The sequence below is a fragment of the Corvus hawaiiensis genome, chromosome 1, assembly GCF_020740725.1.
Source record: "Corvus hawaiiensis isolate bCorHaw1 chromosome 1, bCorHaw1.pri.cur, whole genome shotgun sequence".
Classification (NCBI taxonomy): Eukaryota; Metazoa; Chordata; class Aves; order Passeriformes; family Corvidae; genus Corvus; species Corvus hawaiiensis.
Window position 1 is genome coordinate 54,923,776 of NC_063213.1, and position 22,583 is coordinate 54,946,358.

At 46.9% G+C, this 22,583-nt stretch overlaps 1 protein-coding gene across 1 annotated transcript; it reads left to right on the plus strand.

Moving 5' to 3' along the window:
- The first annotated feature begins 19,537 nt into the window (after positions 1-19,537).
- DLX5 (distal-less homeobox 5) lies at positions 19,538-22,297 on the plus strand. The gene is made up of 3 exons (XM_048305082.1): positions 19,538-20,022; positions 21,190-21,374; positions 21,607-22,297. The coding sequence occupies exons 1-3, from the start codon at positions 19,668-19,670 to the stop codon at positions 21,937-21,939; spliced, it is 873 nt and encodes a 290-aa protein (XP_048161039.1). The 5' UTR covers positions 19,538-19,667; the 3' UTR covers positions 21,940-22,297.
- Positions 22,298-22,583: the final 286 nt, after the last annotated feature.

The following is a 22,583-nucleotide window of genomic DNA, read 5'->3' on the forward strand; positions in this document are numbered from 1 at the left end:
ACACATATCAGGAAAATATGGAAGACATTTCCTTCCTCTTGCTCTTTTTTTTTTTTTTTTTTTTTGTCTCAATACAGCATAACCTTTCAGAGCCACAATCCAGGATGACATACATAAACAAGCAGCTTCACAGATATACACGTTCCTGTTTTGTCCTGCATCCTGAATGCTGCCAGTCAGGAATCACATGCCAATTCTGACACTCTGAAATTATTTGAGGAGGGAAATCCAGCCCACAGTTGTCCCATTGCTATGCAGTGTACAGAAGGAATCATCTGCTGTACATGGTCTGACAAGAACTTTCTGCAATATTTTGATGGTCAGACCACTTTTATCACAGATTTCTCTTTTATTGCTATGAGGAGAACCATTTTTAGATCTTCATAATCACAGACTGAACAAGTAACACCTTGCCATTTTTTACTTGTTTGTGTTATGCCATCTCCCTTCTCCCTTTTTCTTTTCTTCCTTGCAACAACACTGTGAAAAGTCCATTGTTGAGCAGTAGGGTTGTGACATTAGGGTCAAATCCCTTTTTTCACATTCCCTCATCTCCTCTGTAAGGGATGAAATCTAAGTGAGGGAGTGACATGCAAAATTGTACAGAGCTTTGAAGCGCTGACCTACCTTATACAAGATGCTGCTCCAGTTCAAGCACATTCTTGACTCCTGCTAAATCCAATGTGAGATGGTACTCAAGTCTCCGTGGATTACAGTGACTGCATTTAATGCATTGCTCATATTTTCTGCTCTTACTTCCATGCACAATATTCATCAGTTTTGGACAGCCTCAATTTTCTTGTCACCACCTAGAGGCCTGTACAACCATGGACGGGATCTAGTCTGTGCTGTATTCCTTACTTCTGGATTGATTTGCTTCCATGAATGGAAGCCAAAGCCTTCTTTTCCACACAGTTCCTCTTCTGGATGCTACACTGATACACCAACTGTATAACATTTCCAGCCCAGTGTCCCTCACTGAGTAAATAGCACAGCCTGTCCATTTTGGAAAGCAAGCATGATGATTTTCAGAGGTGCTGGTTCTGCTGAACTGCATCATCTTGTTGAGGCAACACAACTAAAAATTATAGGAGGAGAGTTGATGGAAGAAAACAGATTTAAAAATTATACACATTGAACACAAGAAGTGTGAACTGATAGGAAATTTATGCTCATTGCTATCGTTAGCATTCAGTTTCAGAAACAGACATGTTTTGATTCCCTCCTTTATTTATTTTTAATAACACTATTTGCAAGAGAAATACCATACTGCTGGAGCACCGTGCCTTTGGGGTTGATTAGGTATAATCTTCTGCACAAGACTTTCAGAGATTGCATCATGTTAAGAGAAAAAATGCACTATTTGCAGTGCTGTGCCGGACTGTGTCATTTTAGGGTATCAGAAAGTCCTGCTCACATGTGTCCCTTTTTTTAAAAGGAGAGGAGGCACTTGTGCATTCTGGACCTTGTTTGTGAATTTTAGCTGGTTACACCCAGTGTAAGTTGCTTTAACTTCTTTTTAAACTCTAACAGCCACTACTGAGGACAACAGAGAAACTTTACACCATCAGATGATTTGTGTTGTTTGTTTGTTTGTTTGTTTTTCAACTAACAATAAACAAGTGTTACGTGAATAAAAGACCTTATATTTTCTGTTTTTCAATCTCTATTGTATTTCTTGAGATATCTGTGGGTGTTGTTCTGATTTGTCATCCTGCCTCTCAGAAGAATGTCATCCCTTTTCCTTGCAGAGTCGACTCTGGGCTGTTTTGCTCCAGCAGACACTCTGACAGCCATCTTCATCAGCCAGTAGATGTCATTGTGTTTCCACCGCAAAAGCACATCAAACATATTCATCTGGCTGCAAATGCCTGTCCGGTCCTGCAAACAATACTGTTGAGTATTTAGGATTTTCTCTACCCTGCAGCAAAATATTTGTTTAAAATGCTTAGCCAGAAAACAGTGAAAATTAAGTTCCAAGCATTTGATAGCTGTGACTAACTAGCCAGAATACCCTTGGCTTCAGCTAATATAGTGCCAATGGTGTTATACAAACACAGCTTACTCAACAGGACACAAATCATTGTTAATAAACTATTACAAAAGATGCCAACAGAAAAAGACAGAAATAATGTCTCGTGGATTACCCAGCTTCTTTAAGCAACCAGCTTGTTCTGCTGTGAGGTCATCTGCTCTTCAATACTCAGACAGGATTGAGAATTTATACTTCAAAAGTCTTTAGACCTTCAGAGTGTAATAAAAAGAGGCTGTAGTCTGTTATTTTTCAGCTATTTTATTCTGGGCTATGTTAACAGCTTCCCAATTTGCATGATATAATATTTGTGGTGTAATTAGAAAGTTCCATTTGAAGTCAAAACTTGGTAGCAATAGAGAAGGAAACACTTGGCAGTAGTATCAGAGGTAGGGTTTTCCAGAAAGTCTGACATATTTTTTATCAGTAGAAACTCAAGATATATCATTTAACAATCATCTTGCAACATCCATGCTGGAAATGGCATGGAGAGCCAAATTCCCTGCTGGCAGCAACCAGTGAGGCCCTGCTGGCTCTAACAACACAGGAGACCCTTGACAGATTCAGCGGAGAACTGGCCTTTTGCAACGTGTTTTGAGTCCCAGGAGCCAGCCACAAAACTGAGTGAAGTCAACGGAAATATTTTGCTTGTTGGCAATGGGCTATGGATGAAGCCATGAATCAGGTTTTCTGGAGGCTGGTGCAGCACATCTGTCTTGGGGTGAGGCAGCTGAAAGGCACAGGCTTGGATTTGAAAGGAAAAGCTTCATTTCACAAGTCTCTGCTCAGGCTTCACTAGCTCAGGAATAACCTGAGATGGCACAAGAGAAACTCTGTTCTTCCCTTGCAATGCCTACAGGAGCTATCAAGAGAGTGGCTCATCCTCTTACTTGCTCACGGAAACATCTAAAACTCTTCCTGGACTGGGAGACTTTTCCACAGGTAGGTGACTAGTTTGGGTTGAGAGGGTCCTTTAAAGATCATCACATCCAAGTCCCTGCCATAGGCAGGGACATCTTTCACTAAATCAGGTTGCTCACAGCCCCATCCAGCTTGACCTTGAGTACTTCCAATGGTGGACAGAATGGCTGGACAGTGGCCAGGCAGAAAAGGACCTGAGGATGCTGGTCGACAGCTGACTGAACATGAGCCAGCAGTGTGCCCACATGGCCAAGAAGGCCAATGGCATCCTGGCTTGTATCAGGAATAGTGTGGCCAGCAGGACCAGGGAAATCATTCTTCCCCTGTACTTGACACTGGTGAGGCCACACCTTGAGTACTGTGTCCAGTTCCTGGGCCCCTCAGTTTAGGAAGGACATCGAGATGCTCAAACACATCCAGAGGTCGGCAACAAGGCTGGTGAAGGGCTTGGAACACAAGCCCTATGAAGAATAGCTGAGGGAGCTGGGGTTGTTTAGCCTGGAAAAAAAAGGCTCAGAGGTGACCTTATCACTCTCTACAACTCCCCCAAATGAGGGTGCAGCCAGGTGGGGGTCAGTCTCTTCTCTCAGGCAGCCAGTGACAGGACAAGAGGGCGGTCTTAAGCTGCAGCAGGGGAGGTTTAGGTTAGACATTAGGAAAAAATTCTTCACTGAAAGAGTGATTGGGCACTGGAATGGGCTGCCCAGGGAGGTGATGGAGTCACCATCCCTGGACGTGTTTAAAAAAGACTGGACGTGGCACTCAGTGTCATGGTTTAGTTGATGAGGTGGTGTTTGGGCATGGGTTGGACTAGATGATCTCAAAGGTCTTTTCCAGCCTAGTTCATTCTGTGGTTCTGTGGGTCATCCACAAGTATGGATGGGAGCTGTGGCTGTTTCCATGTTTGGATATGAGGTGTATCATATATATACAGAGGTCCTGTAAATGAGATCCCCTTGGACTGTCTAGGCCACCAAACCCTTACACTTGGATGGGGAGACAGAGGTTCACAGGTACTGCAGCAGCATCCTCTGTACGGTGACAGAACATGTTTAAGGATCACAGCAGCCTCACCTGCTGTCTTACAGATAAACTCACCTGCAATTAGAGCCATCCATGGTGCAGAACTAGTCTTTATTAATATTCCATTAATATTCCATCTCTTACAAAAAAATAATTTTGTGACAAACATCAGCTTAATAATTCATGGGTCAGTCTACAGGTGGCATACTCATTTCCTACACACCACTCCACATTCATGTCATACATGCTATGGCTACTCACTTTCCAAAGCACGTGGAGGAAACCTTGTACTGCTGAACTGAGAGCAGTCTCAGGCTGCTGAGCTCCCAGTGCTGTGCCTCCAGACTTTCACATTTACCTGGGATTTCTCATTCGAATAAAATCATTTAGAACTGCCCTCTGGTAATTTTTTTGATCTACATCAGCTGATCCATAAATATCAAATAAAAAATATGCAGCACTGTCTTAAATAGTTGTATTCCTAGCTCACTACTTCCTCATCTGATTCCTCTCAGTCCTGCTCGCTATCCCGTGCAGCCAGGGCTTGCTGGAACATTTATCTGAGGATTTAGCTGAGTAAAAGCACACCATAAATTTTTATTCTTTCAGGTGCACATTTTTTTCCATGCAACCTACTATGTTATTGCAGTGTGAAAGTGTAAAGGAGAAGAGAAATGTAAGGGATAAAATGTAAAGGAGAAGAAAACAGATCTCTGTTTTTCTATCTGCCTGAGGATATCCGCACAGAGGTGGAGACAGTGGCAAGATGGATGTGGAAGCCCAAATTGCTGACTTTAATAGGGACTCCAGTAAGTGTCCTCTGCCTCATTTTTCCATTTAAAACAGCGGAGGTAATGCTATTCATTATCTCATTTCACCTTAGGAAAAACCTTATCAAGGTTGTTAAGGGATTTACATACTACAGGAACTAGAAAATTCCCACTCTTGCAAAAGACCATGAAGAAATGACTTGTACCAAATGCACTAGTTAAGAAGATCACTAATTTTAAAATGGCAGTAAAAATACTGACCTATCTCACTTCCTAAGCATGCCTTGGATATCCTCACCAACACAAATGTTCCAATTTATTAAAAAAAACCAGTAGTTGATGATGTAATTAGAGCCTGTGTTAGAACACACTTCCAGAAGGGAGATGAATGAAGGCTTTCTGAATATCACACATTTTAAATCTAAGTTTTGCTGTGTTTGGTTCAGCTGCTATTTAAATATTCTATAACTTGTAATTGTAATTGTGCATGAGTTTGCATATCTTTTCTTGCTTAGAGCAAATCCAAGTCTGGGAACACTCAGGTGCAGGTGGGGGTTTTGCAGCAGGGTTCAGGTGTTAAGGAAACTACCCAGTCTGACCATTCATTGACCCTCTGCCAGTCACTGTCCAAAGACCAGAGACTTGCACTGCCAGGACCGAAGGTCCTTCAGAGCAGGCAGCTCCAGTGAGCTGATGGGAGCCCTGCTTGACTGTCTGCACATCCCACTCACACAATCAGATCCGGTTTCCTTACCAGTTCGGCTCTAGTTTTCTCATAACAGAGTCTCAGATGTCTGGTTCCATTTATTCACAGCACAGTAGTACAGAAACTGCCAGAGCTGGTGTCTCTGAGGAGGACCCTCAACTCAGGGACTTTCACCCATCTTCATGTCCTCTGTTATCCAAAAGATGAGCAATTCCCAACTGCTGAAGTGTCTCTCAGTGTCCGTTCACCTTGATGGTGATCACCCATCTTTGTGGCCTTTGTTATCCCAAAGGTTGGCAGTCCTTTTGTCTCAGGCTCCCACCCAGAGCTCAATCTGCATTTCAATCTGCATCACAGTCTGCATCTTGCAAGCCCAGCTGCCTGGATGAGAAGTGTTTCTCGACTCTGGGAACCAGAGACATCGGCCATGGCAGCCAGGGAGATGCCTGATCCTGAGGAGGCTGCACTGCCAGCCTACATGGATGTCATTTCAAAAGCACCTCTCCCACCATCAATTCCTTCTAATCACAGAGGCCTCAGAAAGGCATCTGGCTTAGACTTGTCACCTGGGATTCCTTTGCACACCCTGGCTTGTGCAGCCATGAATCTCTAAGACATAGCACTGAGAGAAATAAGAGGACATGTTGGAGGTTAGGGGTTCTTTTTTTTGTTGTTTTCTGTTGTGGTATTTTTCTCCAGTTCCCTTTTTCATCACCTCTTTAGATAGAACTAGACTCTCCTAAGTTTATTTTTTTTAAATTAAGGCAGTGGTGCTAATTCACAGAATCATAAAAACATAGAACAGTTTAGGTTGGAAGGGACCTTAAAGATCATCTAGTTCCAACTGCCCTTTCACTTCTCCAGTCTCCCTTGCAGTTGGTACCACCATGGTCCAAACAAAATCTCATCCCATCATGCCTTAAGAAACTGGTCTAACACTGACAGGTCAAACCCCCTTTGGTTCCTCCCGCTCTCTGTGGTGGGAATTGAGACACCTGAGCACCTTGCTGCCCAGCTCAGGCACCTGACTTCCAAGGAACCAGAGATGATGAACTGGCTCCTGACTCCTGGTGAGTGCTGTGCCCACTTTTGCTAGCCGTAACAGCAGTCTGTGAACCCACCAGGCTCTGCATCCTCCAGTTGCAAGGTAGCTTTACCTATACCTTGGATCTCTTGACCATTTGTAAAAGATAGAAAATATGAAATTTGCAACAGCTGAAAATTTAAGCAAGAAAATCATGTTCATGCATAATAATTACTCCTTAGCGAGGTTATTTGTAATCACGTTAATAACCTATTTATTCTAACTGTTCTTAGTATAGCATCATCACAAAAGCCTCTTGGTGTGCTCAGTGTGGAAAGTCAGTTGAGATGCTATAATGATGTCGAAATGAAATGCTGTCAGCACAAATCCATAAAATGACATAACGGTGTCAGAAATGAAAGGGAATCATATCAGAGTGTGTTCCAGCACCACTCAAAAATTTGTGAGAGGAAAGGGTGCCACAATTGGGGGACAATGTTTGTTATGACAGAAATGCTCAAGCAGCTAAAAAGGGAAACTGTGTTTGCCAGCCACATCACTTTTTAATCCAGCAGACTTATCAAGAAATTGTGCTAATTTCCTCTATAAATATCTCAGTGAGCAGAACAGTGCTTTGTGTTGCAGAAAGTGGTTTTTAACTAGTTGCAACTCCAGGTTTCTTCTGAAAGGGAATAGAAAGGTTCATTGCATTGTTTGTGTAAATAAACAGTCATTTTTCTTTTGAAAGAAAGAGAATCAAAAATGCTTCTTATCCAGTTATCCTCCTTAAGTAAACTCACATCCCATGTCTCAAATACCATCCTAAAGAAAGGACTCTCTAGGCATCACAGGTAGGACAACTCTATCCCTGTATCTTTTTTTCTGCTATTTAAAGTTTACAAGTGCCTAGAAATTCACACATCCTTTGAGGAAGGATCAGTGTTTTGCAGCTGTTCACCTCCCTACCCTACAACATCATGTTCAGCAATAAAACCTGAGCCAGAAGAAGAAGGAGGGATGCAGAGCTGGTTTCCAAGGTGGCCAAGTGCAGCAACTGTCTGGGCATCAGTCTGCCCTTGGGAGGTGTTAGGTGGTTACCTTTGCTTTGCTTGCTGTTTTTTCCTCTTTTCTTCACCAATTGAACTGCCTTTATATCAAGTCAGGAGTTTTCTTGCTCTTTTTGCTCTTCCTATTTCTTCTGGGTGGGGGAAGCAAGTGTGCAGCAGTGTGGGTACTGAAATTCTGGACAAGGCCAGCCCACCAGGGATGTGAACTGGCTGAGTTAAACACACACCTCCCAAGTTTCAGGAATAGCCTGTATTTAACTTATTAAGTTTGTGACACAGAGTTTGCTGAGCTCTCTCATAATCAAAACTATTTCTAAACACTTCTCAAAGTCCTCTTTAAAGCCAGGTGCTCTGGAGGATGTAGTAAAGGGTGAAATAACGTGCTGCAAGAGAAGGTAGCCGACTTCTTCTGCTGCAGCACAGACACAAAATTTCATCTGGTGGCTCTTATCTCTGCCTTATCCAATGAGTAAACTAGAGCACATGATGATAAGCTGAGAATTTGCAGAAGCTGGGTGCTGACCTGACTTGGCTTCTGGGAAAGCCCATGGTTAAGCTCCCCTGGCACCAGTGGGAGCAGCCTAGCTCCAAAACACATTTGACATGATTTGCTGATGGTAATGAATTTGCCTTGACATTTGCTTAGACTGTGGTGTTGAGGTTTAATTGTCTTCATTATTAAGAAGAGTTGTGTCACTTCTGTTTGGAGCATTCTGACTTCAGCTTCTCCTGAGATCACGCTACGCTTGTCCCTGTGATTGAATATCTGTCCATAGTGCCTGGAATGGCACTCATGCCAGAGGATGGGTTTAACTAAGAGTTTGAAGGGTCAGACATTAAACTCATGGAAAATGTGCACACAGAGTAAAACCACCTTCATTTGCTGGTTCTTGGTGGTTGTCCTGGATTATATGCTCTTACAGTGCTAAATATTCAGACTGTATTATAGGTGGTCTGGAAAGTGCTTCTGACAGGTTATATTAGCTTACATTAGCATCCACTTGTATCCTAAACACTTGAGTGTGACCATATTCTTGGTAGAAGTTCAGGGTTTCAGCCACACAGCTGTCCCATAATGTCTCTCCTAGGAGAGAGGGATCCCACCTTGAGACACATCCAATCCTTCTTCATGTCAGCAGTGGAAGCTGAGGGTACTGGCCTAGACTTGAAACGTGGATTTTATGTGGCTAAAATAAGGAAACCTGCGAAGACCCTGTTAATGAAGGTTACTGACCAGATTATGCCCAATGTTCATGGGCAGAACCTGCAAACAAGACAAAGGAGGTTGCTTAAAATTTCAGCTGCTGAGAACTTTTAGAAACACAGAACCATAGAATAGTTTGGGTTGGAAGGGACCTTAAAGATCATTTAGTTCCAATCCCCCTGCCATGGGCAGGGACACGTTTCACTAGACCAGGTTGCTCAAACCTGCCTCCAGGCTGGCCTTGAGCACTTCCATGGATGGGGCAGCCACATTTTCTCTGGGAAGCCTGTTCCAGTACCTCACCACTCTTCCACTTTATGGAAGTAAAGAAGTCCTTCAATATATTTGACCTAAATGTCCCCTCTTTCAGTTTGAACCATTGCTCCCTGTCCTGTCAGTACAGTTCCTGACAAAGAGTCCCTCCCTGGCTTCCCTGTAGGGTCCCTTCACATAGTGGCAGGTGCTGTGAGGTCCTTGCACAACCTTCTCTTCTCCAGGCTGAACAGCCCCAACTTTCTCAGCCTGTCTTCATAGGGGAGGTGTTCCAGTCCCCTTATCAACTTCGTGGCCCTCCTTCTCTAAGTGCCTATCTGCTGTCAGGGCTTATGCTTCACTGGCCAGTGCTTGATTTAAACAAGAAAGTAGGCTCTCATAACTTTTTTTCAGCCAGGGTTGTTTTTTAACAAAAACTGTAAATTTGATTAGTCAGAAATATTCCATCACTAGATTTCTGAGGTTTTTATCTTCAGCTGTCCATGCTGAAAGGAAAAAAAAAATAGTATGGAAGCCTGAAAAGTCCATACTTACGTTTTACAACACATTTTCATTCTGTGATTACAATATTTCTTGCATTTCCTTTATACAAAACAAAAGAACTGAAAGAAACACTCAAAGTTGAAATAAAATATTTCATTTTAGTCAGGAAAAATGTATGTTTTATGTGACCCAAAAATTTTGTCAGAATGTCTGATTCCTACAGCATTCAATGGAGTGATAATTCAAAGTAAGTTTTTAAAAGATCCATCAAACTTTCCAGTGAAATAAAATCCTACCTAAAAATGTCTGAACTTTTTGAAAATTGGTTACATCACATCAGCACCTAAAATTATCTGAACTTTTTGAAAAGTGGTTACATCATATTAGCAATGGCTGAAAATCAGAAAGCAATATTGATAATTTCAAGGGAAAGATACTTTTCTGCAGTGAGTTTGCAACTTATTTCTTCTACAGAAACGGTGGTAAGAAAAATTTCAATTTCATTTCTCAACAGATTAAAACTCTGTAGGAAATATCTGAAGGTGCTGCTGATTTCAACTAAAAACTGTTTTTCAGATATTTGCAATTTTGACAAAATATTTTCATTTTACTAGGAACAGCTCATTAGACTTTCATTTAAAATATGCTCCCCAAAGTAGTAAAGAAAGTGGAAAATCATGATTTACATTGTGGTAAAATGGGGATATGTTTTAAAATTTTTCAATTAAAATTTGGATTTCTTCAAAAAAGTTTGAATATTCTTTTCTTTCCCTCCTGTATGAACAGAATTTTCACTCAAAGGAATTATCCAAGATCTTATGTACATTCATATATTTTGAAAGTATGTCATTGCTATGTCAAATGTATCTCACTGGAAAAAGCTATTGACTTTTCCATTCTATTGCTTTAATTTTCCACTACTCGTGTGTTGGAATACTCCAGGAAGGTGCTGTGTGTGCTTCTGATTATGCTGTGTTACACAGCAGGGAAACCTCTTATCTCAGACTGGTTGCCTGGTTGAGGGAAAAAGCCACATTTAAGGCAGTAAACACAGCTGTGGAAGAAGTATTTTCTATTTCCTTGCTGTTTGTTTTAATGTACTAAAAAGACATAATTACAGAAGTTTGCAAAAATGCCAAAGTGTAAAACACAATAGTAGTTTGGTCTCTTTGTTTCTATTACATGTCTATATGTTTTCAGATGTAGCTTTAAACAGTCCAAGAAAATCTTTAGAAATGTCTTCTCTACTTTACACTCTGATTTGCCCTCATAAATAAAGAACAGAATTTTCAGAAAAAAATAATTTAAAAGTAGTTTCATAGTTACACTGGTATTAGGAAGTGTTCAAATCTTGTTCTTGCCATTTTTCATGCCATCTTGAAGATCTGTGTTTCTATTGTTTCCTTTTTGACTCTGTGCAAACACTTTAAAGATAGGAAATTTGCAGATCTGTGGAAAAAAAAAAAAGAATAGAGGTTTTGTAAATCTAACCACCACAACTTCATTTGAAGAAAATGAAATCTGAACTCTGAAAGAGGACAATGCTTTTTTTTTTCAGCAAAGAAATAGAGTAATGCAATCCCTTTTATTTCCTATTTAAATGAGGCTGAAGCATTTTCATCTGTGGCGTGTAAAGTCTGCTTTGCAAAGAATAAATTCGGAGCACACACATTGTAAGTATTTGCCAAGAGCACTGGGTTTATATTGGTTGAGTAAACAGCACTATAATATTACAATTATAAAAACAAAATGTGCAGAAAAATGTGATTCTCGCTCTTTTGTTAACACTCTATTAGTTTCTGAAGTCCTAGTGAGAAAAGATTAAATGCAAAGCCCTCAGTAAGGAGCTCTGCTCCATTCAAGCTGCAACATCACCAGTTACTTCACCGAAAAAAGAACTAGGTTTGATAGAGATCCTTAGTCCAAATCCTGTGCACGAACACCTGAAGCCATCTCCCCTGAAATCCTGTGTAAAGTAACACTAATGACATCCTGGTCACTTCAGTCTATGGGAGATTTCACCTTTTATGTCACAGTGTGTAAGCAAACAAAGGGCTGCATAAAGTTCTTTTGACTGTGGCTGGAAAGACGCACACTGGCACCAGTGCGGCTTTGGATGACACTGTACCATCCTTTCGTTCCACCCACAACTATTATTTCATTGCCCAGAATTGTTGTAATATGACTGCTTCCCTTCATAATCTCTGCATTTTATCTAGCTTCTTTTCCAAAGCCAGAGAGGATAATTGTCATCTTTTGTATAACACAGCAGAAAGGCTGAGGACAGGCTTAAGGGCAATGGCTTTCTCTACTCACCAGTCTATCCATACCTCCTCTAGACTGCAAGTTCACTGAGGCAAAGAGCAACAGCAAGCATGATGAGGTTTTCTTAGCTGCTTAAGATCTGTAACAAGTGCCAGAGGAGGAGAAGATATTATGTCCAACCCATCACACAGAGTCCTCCAGCAAAGTGGGATGGAGAGAGAACAGCTGAGAGCCAAGCACGAGTGCCGCAATGAATAGGGTAAGGCAGAAGCTACAGCTCTGTGGCTCCAGGTATTGAACCAGGAGAGGGAACCTGGGCACACAAAACTTCCATCTACTCCCACTGGAGCCAGTGGAGACCCTTTCTATTGGTTTAGCAGGATGTGGATCATGGTGGTGGTTTGTGTCAGGTGGGCTCCCCCTGGACATCAGGGGAAAAGGAAGATGTGGCCATGCACACCTTGTTTTAAAGAGCTGTAGGGTTAACTGCTCTTCTTTCAAGTGAGAAAAAGTCCCAAAGCCAGGCATCATCACACATGCACCATTTCTAATACAGAATAATTCCCAAATCAGGGTGATGTGACATTATTTGGCAGCATGTGAGGAAAAAGTGGAACTTTTTATTAAACTGAGAAAAAAATTTGAAGACCAGAAGGGAACACAGCAATCATTTCCTCTGGTTTCCTGCACAGTATGAGCCATACAACCTCATTTGGTCATGTCTCCATCTTTCTTCCATCTTCTGCTTGATCCAAAGATCTCACTTGGAAAAGAAGGCATCTTCATGAAAAGGTATGATGAGTCATGTAGAAGCCACCCTAACCTTTTGGACCTTTTTTCAAAGATTAATTTATGTTTTTTGAAAGCATAAAAAGAAAATAAAGAAATAAAGAAATAAAAATTGTAAAACATGTCTTATTTTAAATCCAAATGTATTTTCACTTAAATATCCTTAATGAAAATCCTTTTCCTTCTGTAGGTATCCAGCCAGGTGATACTTTTCCTCAAAATATGTGCCTTCATATTCAAAATCTGTCTCTGAAGAAAACCACCTTATTTCTCATTCCCAAACCAAGGCATTTTCTTAATAATAAAAGAACTTGGCTTGCAGAAGCAAAAATAATACAGCCCCAAGTGCTATTTTTCAGTCACTGACTAGAGAACATTGTGATGAAGAAATCCTAGCTGAAGAAGAAAATAACCTCCATTTTTCCAATAAATTAAGATCTTCACAGGAACATAAAATGAATCTTAAAGTAGAGCATCTTGATGTTTCTTGCAGCAGGCCCTCTTTCAAGGACAAAGATGTAATTCAAACATGGATACCAGAAAAAGAAAAGTCTTTTCCTCTATGCTTATAAATATGGTGGTGACCTTACAGAGCCCCTTGAAGAGACAGCACTGACAACGCAGCCAGTGACATCCAACTTCCCTGCAGGGCTGCTCGCAGCTGCAGACTGGATTGTGAAAGATGAAAGAGAAGAAGGTTCCCCTGTACTGCATAGGGAACTTTTAGGAGACAAAGTTTGAATTATGGTAGTGTATGTTTCAGTGAAGGACACAAAACCTAAGGCAGCAGATGAGATGAAATAAACTAATATAGCCCTGGAATTACATGCGCAAAGCCAAGCATGTATTTACTTTTAAAATATTACTAAAAAGGCTATAACTGAAGAACTGGACATAAAGCGGGTTTTATGACAGATGCAAGTTATTAAGTCATTTTGTAGATATATTCTACTGCTAGCTAGAGTATGTAGCATATATGGTGAGTGCATATTGATAAACTTAATAGATAAGACCAAGCAGACCGTGTAAGGAATAAGTAATAGGGACAGAACCATATGACAAGAGATGTGCATTTGCCACTTTGATCTTTAACCTGCAAGGTGTCCTTGTCCCTTGCTCAGTGTCCCTTCCCATATTCACTGTTCCCACCATTTAATTTCTTCATGGATTTGTATGGTTTAACACTGCCTGACTTGAGCTGATTACACAGGCATTAGCTAAGCAGGAGTTTTCAAGAGTTTTTCCTAAGGCTGCCATCATCTGCAAATCCTTCAAGGTCTAAATTATAAAAGTTTGGCTGACCTCTATAGGAAAACAACATATTAGATCATTATTAAAAGAGCAAAAGGAAAATTGCAAGCTTAATTCCTGAGATTTGTAAGTTAAAATCCACAAGGGCCCGGAGGCGGGCTTCCCTGAGCCCCTCAGCCAGCAGCCCTGCCCTGCCCTGCCCTGCCCCACTGAAATCACTCCAAAGGGCCTGAAGAGCTGTGCCTCAAATTCTTTGGCCGGTCATCTTTTAACAGGGATGTCAGAGATCTAGGAAAGCATTCCTGTGGCATTGGGATGCAAAGGGATTTATCTCACATCTGAAGTCCTGCAGAGAGGCAGCAACCCTGCTCCTATCTGAGAGGCCGACAAGTGAGTTACAGCTGAAGGAGATGTGACAGGTGAGAGAGAATAAGCAGGGTGAATGCCTGTGCTGGAGATGAATCAACCCTCTTCCTCGAGGAGCAACTGCCTTTGGCTACCCGGAGCTAAAAGCTGCAGTAATAAATTTTAAGGCCTGAAAAGATCATTACAGTCATCCAGCCCAGCTGCCCACTCATCCAGGATGCTGAATTTCCTGAAGTCATTCATGCCTGCCCCTCCTGCTACCACAGCTGAGGTCCTTTCCTCCTCTGCTCTTGGCTGGAGACCCTTCCCAGTATGTCACTGCCATCACCGTCTGCCGTGCCAGACGTCTGCAGTGCCCTGTGGCACTGCTGCTGGGCAGCAAGGGCAGCTAGAGCAAATATTTTCCCTGTAGTGTTTCTGGCAAAGAGAGATTTTACATTCAGCTCTCCAGTGGTGCTGGCTCATGCTCTGCATCAGAGCAAGAGCTCCAGCAGCAGCTTTGCCCATGTGGCTCCAGATCCATGTTCAAACATCTGTTATGGAAACTTGAGGCAACTGCACAAGGAGCCATGCTTCTGCAGCTCTCACTGCTGACCCAAACTGCAGATCTGGAGAGGGCTCCATCTGCTTTGTGTCTTGGCTTTCTTGGAAAACACTGGGCCTCACATCAGTTGAAGAACCCACAGTTATTGGAACAACAACACCCAGCTACCTGAGGAGAAGGCGGGTAGAATAACTCCATTGGGAGAAGTTGGGTTTTCTGATGATGGTTCTCTGATGGCCTCCATGACCTTAGAAAAAAGCCAGTGTTACACTGCAATGGAAGCACATGGGCTGGAAATGGGAAAAAAAAGAGTAGGACAGGCTTTTCCTGAGAGACCCTGCCCAGCCCAGAGCAGATCTCCATATTTGTTGAGATGGGTCACATCCATGTTGAGCCCTTGAATGGAAGAATAATGTGAGTTCCCCCATCTGCCCCATGAGTTCATGTGGACGGAACTCCGAAAGGTAAAGGAATGGTGAGGTTCACTGAGTATTTCCCTTTCTGGAGGAGCAGGCCATGACTCAGCTGGGACTGCAAGGCAATGCCTTGCCTTGGGAAGGTTGTGATGCATCAAGAAACAGCTAAGCAACGCTTCAGCAACCCTGGAAGGCATGCCCTGAGAAAGAAGGGAAAGGGGGATGCAGGCAGGAGTCTTGCATCTCCAGGAAATCTCTTAACGTCATCTTGTCCCCCACCTTTGGCTCAGCCTGCTACAGCTGACCTTAACAAGGACCCCTAGCTCCTCTCTTCACCCATGTTGGTGCAATTTGGGGGAAATAGGTGCAAGTGTACACTTGTCATGTCAGCTGCTTGGCAAGTGAAAGAGACAGTCACTGTTTGCCCTAAAAAGAAAATTCTAATTCCTAACATTGCATGTCACAGTTTTTATGCGCTGTGCAATTTACAGGCTGGACAAGTGAGGCCAGCAGAGCCTAGTCTGTGGCCAAGCCTGGCAGTGAGTCCATCAGCTATGGAAATGCCAAAGTGACAGGTTTGCTTCATTAACTGGAGGCCCAGAGTTTCTTGGGCATGCACAAGAAACTGGAAGAGAAAACAGTGTTCCAGGGGTGGGAAATTACCAGAACCTAGTGGACGCTTTGGGATGGAGGGCTAAATCAGTGCCTGCACCAGTGTTTGAGGGGCCAGACAGGCTTTGATCCCAAGTTCACATGTGCATCCTTCCATCAACACAAATGACCTTCACAGGAACACAAATATCCTTTCCTTTAGGAGTGACTTAAGTTCCCCAAGGCAGAGCATGTTGTGCCTAGGTGGAGACATGCCCATTTTCCTCTCTCTGAACCAGCTGCACCCAAAGCCAAGGGCTCTTCAGAAAGCTACTGAAATGTGAACAAAAAGTCTTAGATGCCTTCCCTGAGTTTTCTGTCACGTTTATTTCTCCTTTCCTGCTTCCAGTTGCTGCTTCCCAAAATCCTTTCCTGCATTTCTCCCTTTATCACTGTCTTGTGAACATCCTTCTGGGCAGTTCACTAGCCCTCTCCACTGGATCCTCAATAGATTTTGCCCATAGTGAAAATTACAAGACTTTTTACTTTGAAGCAGAATTTCTTTTTGGCCTTAGGTGAGAACACAAGGACTTTCAGTCCCTTCGCCTCTTCATTCTGAAAATACTCCCCTAGGTAAACAAGTCCTAAGCCTAAGGTGAGGAAAGTCCTCAGTTGTTGAAGTTGTTGAATGGCAATCACCATGTTCTGATGCTGTAAAACAAGAGTTAATCCATGTTTCCACTGCGGAGGGCTGTTTGGGGCTTTTTTTTTTTTTTTAAGGAAGGGAAAAAATTTCCTTTCATTCTTTGCCAGCAATTTCCGTGCAAATAAAGTTTCCAGCAAAAACTCGGTGCCCAAGAGAGAATATTTTATCCAGAAAGTGAAAGATTTTCTGTGAACAATTGCAAGATTTTATCCAAAAGTCTGAAAGGCTCATCCGAAATACTTCGCTCGTTGGCTGGAAACAAAGCGCTGCAGAGCGAGCGGGGACGGAGAGCGCTCTGTGAACCCGGGCGGAGGGTTCAGCCGGTGGGGATGCTCCCGAGCCAGGACCGGGGAAGGGCGGGGCGGCCGGCGGGCACCGGCCGGGACACAGCGCCCGGCCCGCCGTGGGGCTCGGTCGGGGCCCCAGCGCCCGGCCCCCGCGGCAGCTCCCAGGCGCAGGCGGGAACAATCGCCGCGTTGTCCTGCCGCGGCCGCCGGCCCGGCGGCTCCCGCGCCCCGGTCCCCGTGCCCTGCGGGGACAGCGCTGGCGGGGCCGCCCGGCTCCGCGCCCGCCGCCGCCGCTCAGTCTGGCCCCGGCGGGGGCGGCGGCGGCGGCGGGGCGGGAGGGGCGGCGCGCAGGTAGCGGGCGGCGCTGCGGGCCCGCGGCCACGCCGGGGCGCTCTTGCCACGGGCACGGCCAGCGCGCGCCTCCGGGGCGGCCGCGGCGCCCCCGCGCCCCGAGCCGGCAGCGGCGGCGCTGCCCGGACACACGGACACGGCCGCCCGCCTCCCCCGAGCGGCAGCGGGGCTCGGGCCCGGACCGGCCGCGGGGGCCCCGGGCAGCCGCTCAGGCGACGCGGCGGGCATGTGCCGGTAAACAATGACCATATTGTGAAATGGAAAACAGACTCCGGCTCCCTCCGAACCGCCCGCTCCCACCGGATGTGTTAAATAAAAACCGCTGGGGGAAAACAGCAGAAAGGCAAGAAAATCGGGTTCGGGCTGGGAAGGACGGGGGGCAGGAAACCCGCAAACAGGCGGATTTGTGTGCCCTCAGCCCCGTAATCCTCGCACGGACTGCAACGGCGGCGGATGCCTTCAGAAAAAAATCAGCTTGGGGGGTTTGCGGTTGGATCTGGTGGGCTTCTGCTTTTTTTTTTTTTTTTCCTTTTAATATCGAAACTTTTTTTTGTCCCCTGCTCTGCTACTGAATAAAACAAGAACAAACTTTCTCTGCTGCAGGAAACCGATCCAGATTTCCCCGGGGAGCTATACAAGCAGCCGTGTCGGGACGGCTTGGCCGGGACCCACCACGGCCCCAGAGCTGCCGGGGCTGGGTGCGAGGCAGGCGCCCCTCTCCTCTCCCGTTCTCTCCCTTAAAACGGCACCTTCCTGCCCGGACGTGTTGAAGTGCAGTGCCCTGGAATTTATGACACAAATGGGCTTTCCTCCCCCCTCTCCCCCTCTTCATCTGCTTAAAACCTCTACCGACCCTTCCAGCTAGATGCAAACTGGGAGCTTTAATAAATTTGCTCTCCCCTTCCCCAGTCGTAAACATATATATCTCTCTCCGGTTCCTCTCTTTACAAAAAAAAAAAAAAAAAGGTGTGAGGGGGAGATATTTCTAATGGATTTAAGTAAGTGATTCATAGAATGAAATGCTTAGGGATTTGTTTAATGTGATTTTATATGAGCTGTGGACATTTCCAAAGCAAACAATAAGTTCAAGTACAACATGCACGGTTGTGTTACAAGTGTTACTCAGCTGGCTGGGAGATCTTCGGTGAGCAAACAGGCTAAATCTGGAGAGTAAACAACTTCAGAAAAATCTACAACTCCAGGTCACTGAAAACAGCCTTTTATTTGTTTTCCTTAGTGTCTAGTAAAATTTGATCCTTTTTTTTTGCAGCACTGCTGTAAAATCACCAGGGACGGGCATCACCAGCCCGTGGCTCTCCCCGGCCCAGCCATAGAGCGCGTTGCCTGGGACCTGAGTGCGTAGATGGGCGCGAAAGAACGGGTGCAGGTGAAGGAGGGTGCTGCTGGCCAGAGTGCTGTGAGGAGGACACCCCCGCACAGCGCCGGTCACTTCTGGGGGGCTGTCACCCGGAAAGAGGGTTCTTGCGACAACCTCCAAGTGGAGAAACCCCACGACGGCCTCACAGTCGTCCTGCCCACGCGTGAGAGTGATTTGAGCTCCCTTCATGAGGGGCTCCTGACCCTGGGCCGCAGCCGGACCAGACGGTGAGCACCGCCCCGGGCGGGTGAGGAGCGCACACTCGTGGGGCCGAGCAGTCACAAGCGCACCCGGAGGGGCGCCGGAGCTGGCGAGAGAGTCGGGGGCTCTCCGCCCGTGGCCATCGTGCTACGGGCAGGTCGCCTTTCGCAACATCCGCGGCGCGGGTGCCCCTAGGCCGTATGGTGCCACTAGGAGCTCCCCCACAGCCCCACGGCCGGGCATCATGCCGGGAGTCTCCCGCCTGGCTCCGGGCCGTTCTAGGGTCTTGGAAATGCAGGAAATGATGTAACTAAAATTCAAGATAGTTGGGGGTAATAGGGTTTGCTGTATTTAGCGCGGAGGTCCCAGACGGCGTTCCCCCGGGGAAGGAGGACGATCCGAAGGAAACAGCACGGTCAGACTGATGGTTATTGTCACCAGATCAGAAATCGAGTTGGGAACCAGGAGTGCCCGGTGCGGTGCTCCCAAGCCATCAGCGTAGCCAGGGGGGAGCAAACAGCAAATCCGAGGGGCCTGGCTGCAGCCCTCCCCCAGGGCCCTGCGGGAGGAGGTGCGGGGGCACCGGGCTGCAGGGCGGCGGGGCTCGCCGTGCCCCCTCGCCGGCTGCAGGGGTGGGGGGAGCCGGAAACCTCCCAGTCGCGACGCTCCGACTCGGAGTTTGCTGTTGGTATTCACTTAAAAAAGAGGTTGAATGGGACTTTTTTTCCTCTTTTTTTCCCCCCCTCTTTTTTTTTTTTTTTTTTTTTTAGCCGAAGCTTTGTTGTGCTAAACTAGTTGGACGAGTTAGGGTGTCGCTGCTCCCGATTGCTCTGGCCAATGGAACCCGATCCACCCTGCTGTGCGTAAGAGCGCAATTAAGGATTTAACCAAGCCTATGCTGCGCCCCAGCCAGCAGTCTGCCGGAGACAGACACCGCGCCGCAGCCTCCTCCCCCAGACATGTCTGCTTAGACCCGAGCAGCCCCGCCGCCAGCCCCAGCCCGCCGCCGGCTCCGAGCTATGACAGGAGTATTTGACAGAAGGGTCCCCAACATCAGATCCGGCGACTTCCAAGCTCCTTTTCAGACGGCTGCAGCCATGCACCACCCGTCCCAGGAATCTCCCACTTTACCCGAGTCCTCGGCTACGGATTCCGACTACTACAGCCCGGCGGGGGGAGCCCCGCACGGCTACTGCTCGCCTACCTCGGCTTCCTACGGCAAAGCACTCAACCCCTACCAGTATCAGTACCACGGCATGAACGGATCTGCCGGGAACTATCCTGCCAAAGCCTATGCAGACTACAGCTACGCCAGCCCCTACCACCAGTACAGCGGGGCTTACAACCGCGTCCAGAGCTCCGCCAGCCAGCCAGGTGAGGGCCGGGAGTGTGTGGGAAGCTCCCGTGGCTTTGGGGAGGCTGGGGGAGCGCGCCCCGGCACATCCCTGACCCACGGACCACGGGGATGCGCCTTTCCCTGAACCAGAAGGGAAACTAAAAATAAATAAATAAATGGGGGGGGGGGGGGGGGGAAGAAAATTTTGGGGTGGGAGGAAAAAGTGGAGAGCTGGTCTACTGGTCTATTCTTTTTGACCAGCCCGCATGATCTAAACTACAAATCGTAGGACTAGTGCTTTAGCGCTTCTGTCAGTTGCCCCCGGGCCCCCACGGCTACCTCCCTCCTCCTTCCCCCCGCAGGAAGAGGGAGAAAATAGCCGAGCCTTGTTGCGTGTCTCAAACTCAGGTTCGCGGTGTTGAAGAAAGTTTCCTTCTCCCTGTGCTGGAGGGGCGGAGGAGGAGACTGGGAGGGGGAGCCCAGCCGTGGCGGGGCTGCGAAGCCGGGAGGGTTTTTCACCAGAAAGCGTCGTGGTTGAAGTTCTTTACTTATTTGTAACTTGCTGTAGGGAAAAAAAAAAAAAAAAGAAAGAAAGAAAAAGAAAAAGAAAAAGAAAAAGAAAAAGAAAAAGAAAAAGAAAAAGAAAAAGGGGTCAGGAAGAAAAAAAAAAAAAACCCGTGGTGAAGCCAAGCGGCTGGGGCTTGGCTGGGACGAGTGCGGTCGCGGCGGCGCTTGGGGACACGCCGGCGGCGGCAGGGGGGAGGCGCGGGCGTGCGGAGGATGTGGTCAAAGCCTTGAGTCCGACTCCGCTCCGGACCGAGCTCTTCCCAGCAGGGCCCCAACCATCCTCCCAACGCCCGCGGCGGCCGCGCATGCCCTGCGCTCCCGCCCGCGCAGCGCTGCGCGCCCGGCAGGATGCCCGGGACGGGCGTGGGAGGCGGAGGAGGGCCAGGGGTGGCCGACGTCGGTGTGGAGGGAGCGGGTTCCCCCCCGTCTCACCGCGGGGAGCCGGCGGAGGCTGCGCGGGGCCGCCGCCCGGCTGCGGGAGCCCCGGGGGAAGCCGCAGGGGCCCGTCGGGCCGGCGCCGCTGCCCGGCCCGGCCCGCGGGCGGGATGCCGCCCCGGCGGCGCAGGCTGCGCGGCGCGGAGAGGAGCCTGTCGCGAACTTAACGTCTGCGTCTCTCTCCCGCTCTTGCGCCCGTGCAGAGAAGGAGGTGGCGGAGCCAGAGGTGCGGATGGTGAACGGCAAACCAAAGAAAGTGCGCAAACCCCGGACTATTTATTCCAGCTTTCAGCTGGCAGCGTTGCAGAGGAGGTTTCAGAAGACCCAGTACCTCGCCCTGCCCGAGCGGGCCGAGCTGGCAGCCTCCCTGGGACTCACGCAGACACAGGTACCACGAGTGGCTCTGCTCGGCCCGGCCCGGCCTGGAGGGTCCATAACCCCAGGTTCAGCCCGGTGCCGCGGGAAGGTCTGGATCGGCCCCCGCGGAGGGGCGGGAGGGCGGCGGGGTGCGGGGCGCCGCAGCCGCGAAGCACCGGCTTGCCAGGCGGGCATTAATGGTGTCGCTTTCCCTCCCCACTCCCTCTTTCCTCCCTTCTCCTCTCCTCCTGCCCCGCTCCTAGGTGAAAATCTGGTTTCAGAATAAAAGATCCAAGATCAAGAAGATCATGAAAAACGGGGAGATGCCTCCGGAGCACAGCCCCAGCTCCAGCGACCCCATGGCCTGCAACTCTCCACAGTCACCTGCGGTTTGGGAACCTCAGGGCTCGTCCCGCTCCCTCAGCCATCATGCCCACGCACACGCTCACCCTCCAAACTCCAACCCGTCCCCTGCATCCAGCTACCTGGAGAGCTCCACTTCCTGGTACCCCGCTGCCAACTCCATCAACTCCCACCTCCAACCCCACGGCTCCCTACAGCACCCGTTAGCGCTGGCCTCTGGGACGATTTATTAGAGCCTGGCCCTTATTATTTTATTATTTTTTTGTTGTTGTTCCTTGGACTCCTGTGTTTTACTGTTAAGGAATAATAACGAAAGGAATGCATATGGGGAATTTTTAAAAGGGAAAAGAAACAAAAAGATTAAAATGTGTAAAGCTTGTGCATGTAACTTATTGCATTTCAAAGGAAACCCTTTTTTATACAATACGGACAATTTTTGGCTCAGCTGTGGACACTATCATTGGTGCCTTGAAATCTATGACCTCAACTTTTCCAGAGACTTTTTTCGATGTTATTTTAACCCTGTAAATAATTGTAGATAGAGGAATTAAACTGTATATTCTGAATAAAATAAAATTATTTCGACCACGAGAAACGTTTCCAAATTACCCCTTTTTCTGTTAGTAAGAGGGAAAAAATATAATACTAATTTGCTTGCAGAAAGAAAGTGAGAAAAGAGGATGGGAGCTGAGAGTTCACGTTCTGTTCCAGTGCCGTGCAGTGCCACCACAGTGCGGGCGTGCTGGCAGGATCTGGCCCTTGCAGGTACCCGCAGGCGAGCCGAAGGGCGGCGGTGCTCTCTCCCCGCTGGGAAAGGGGCTCTGGCAAGACCGCGTACGTCTTAACTGCATAGTGCTTTAAGCTGAAGGGAAAGCTG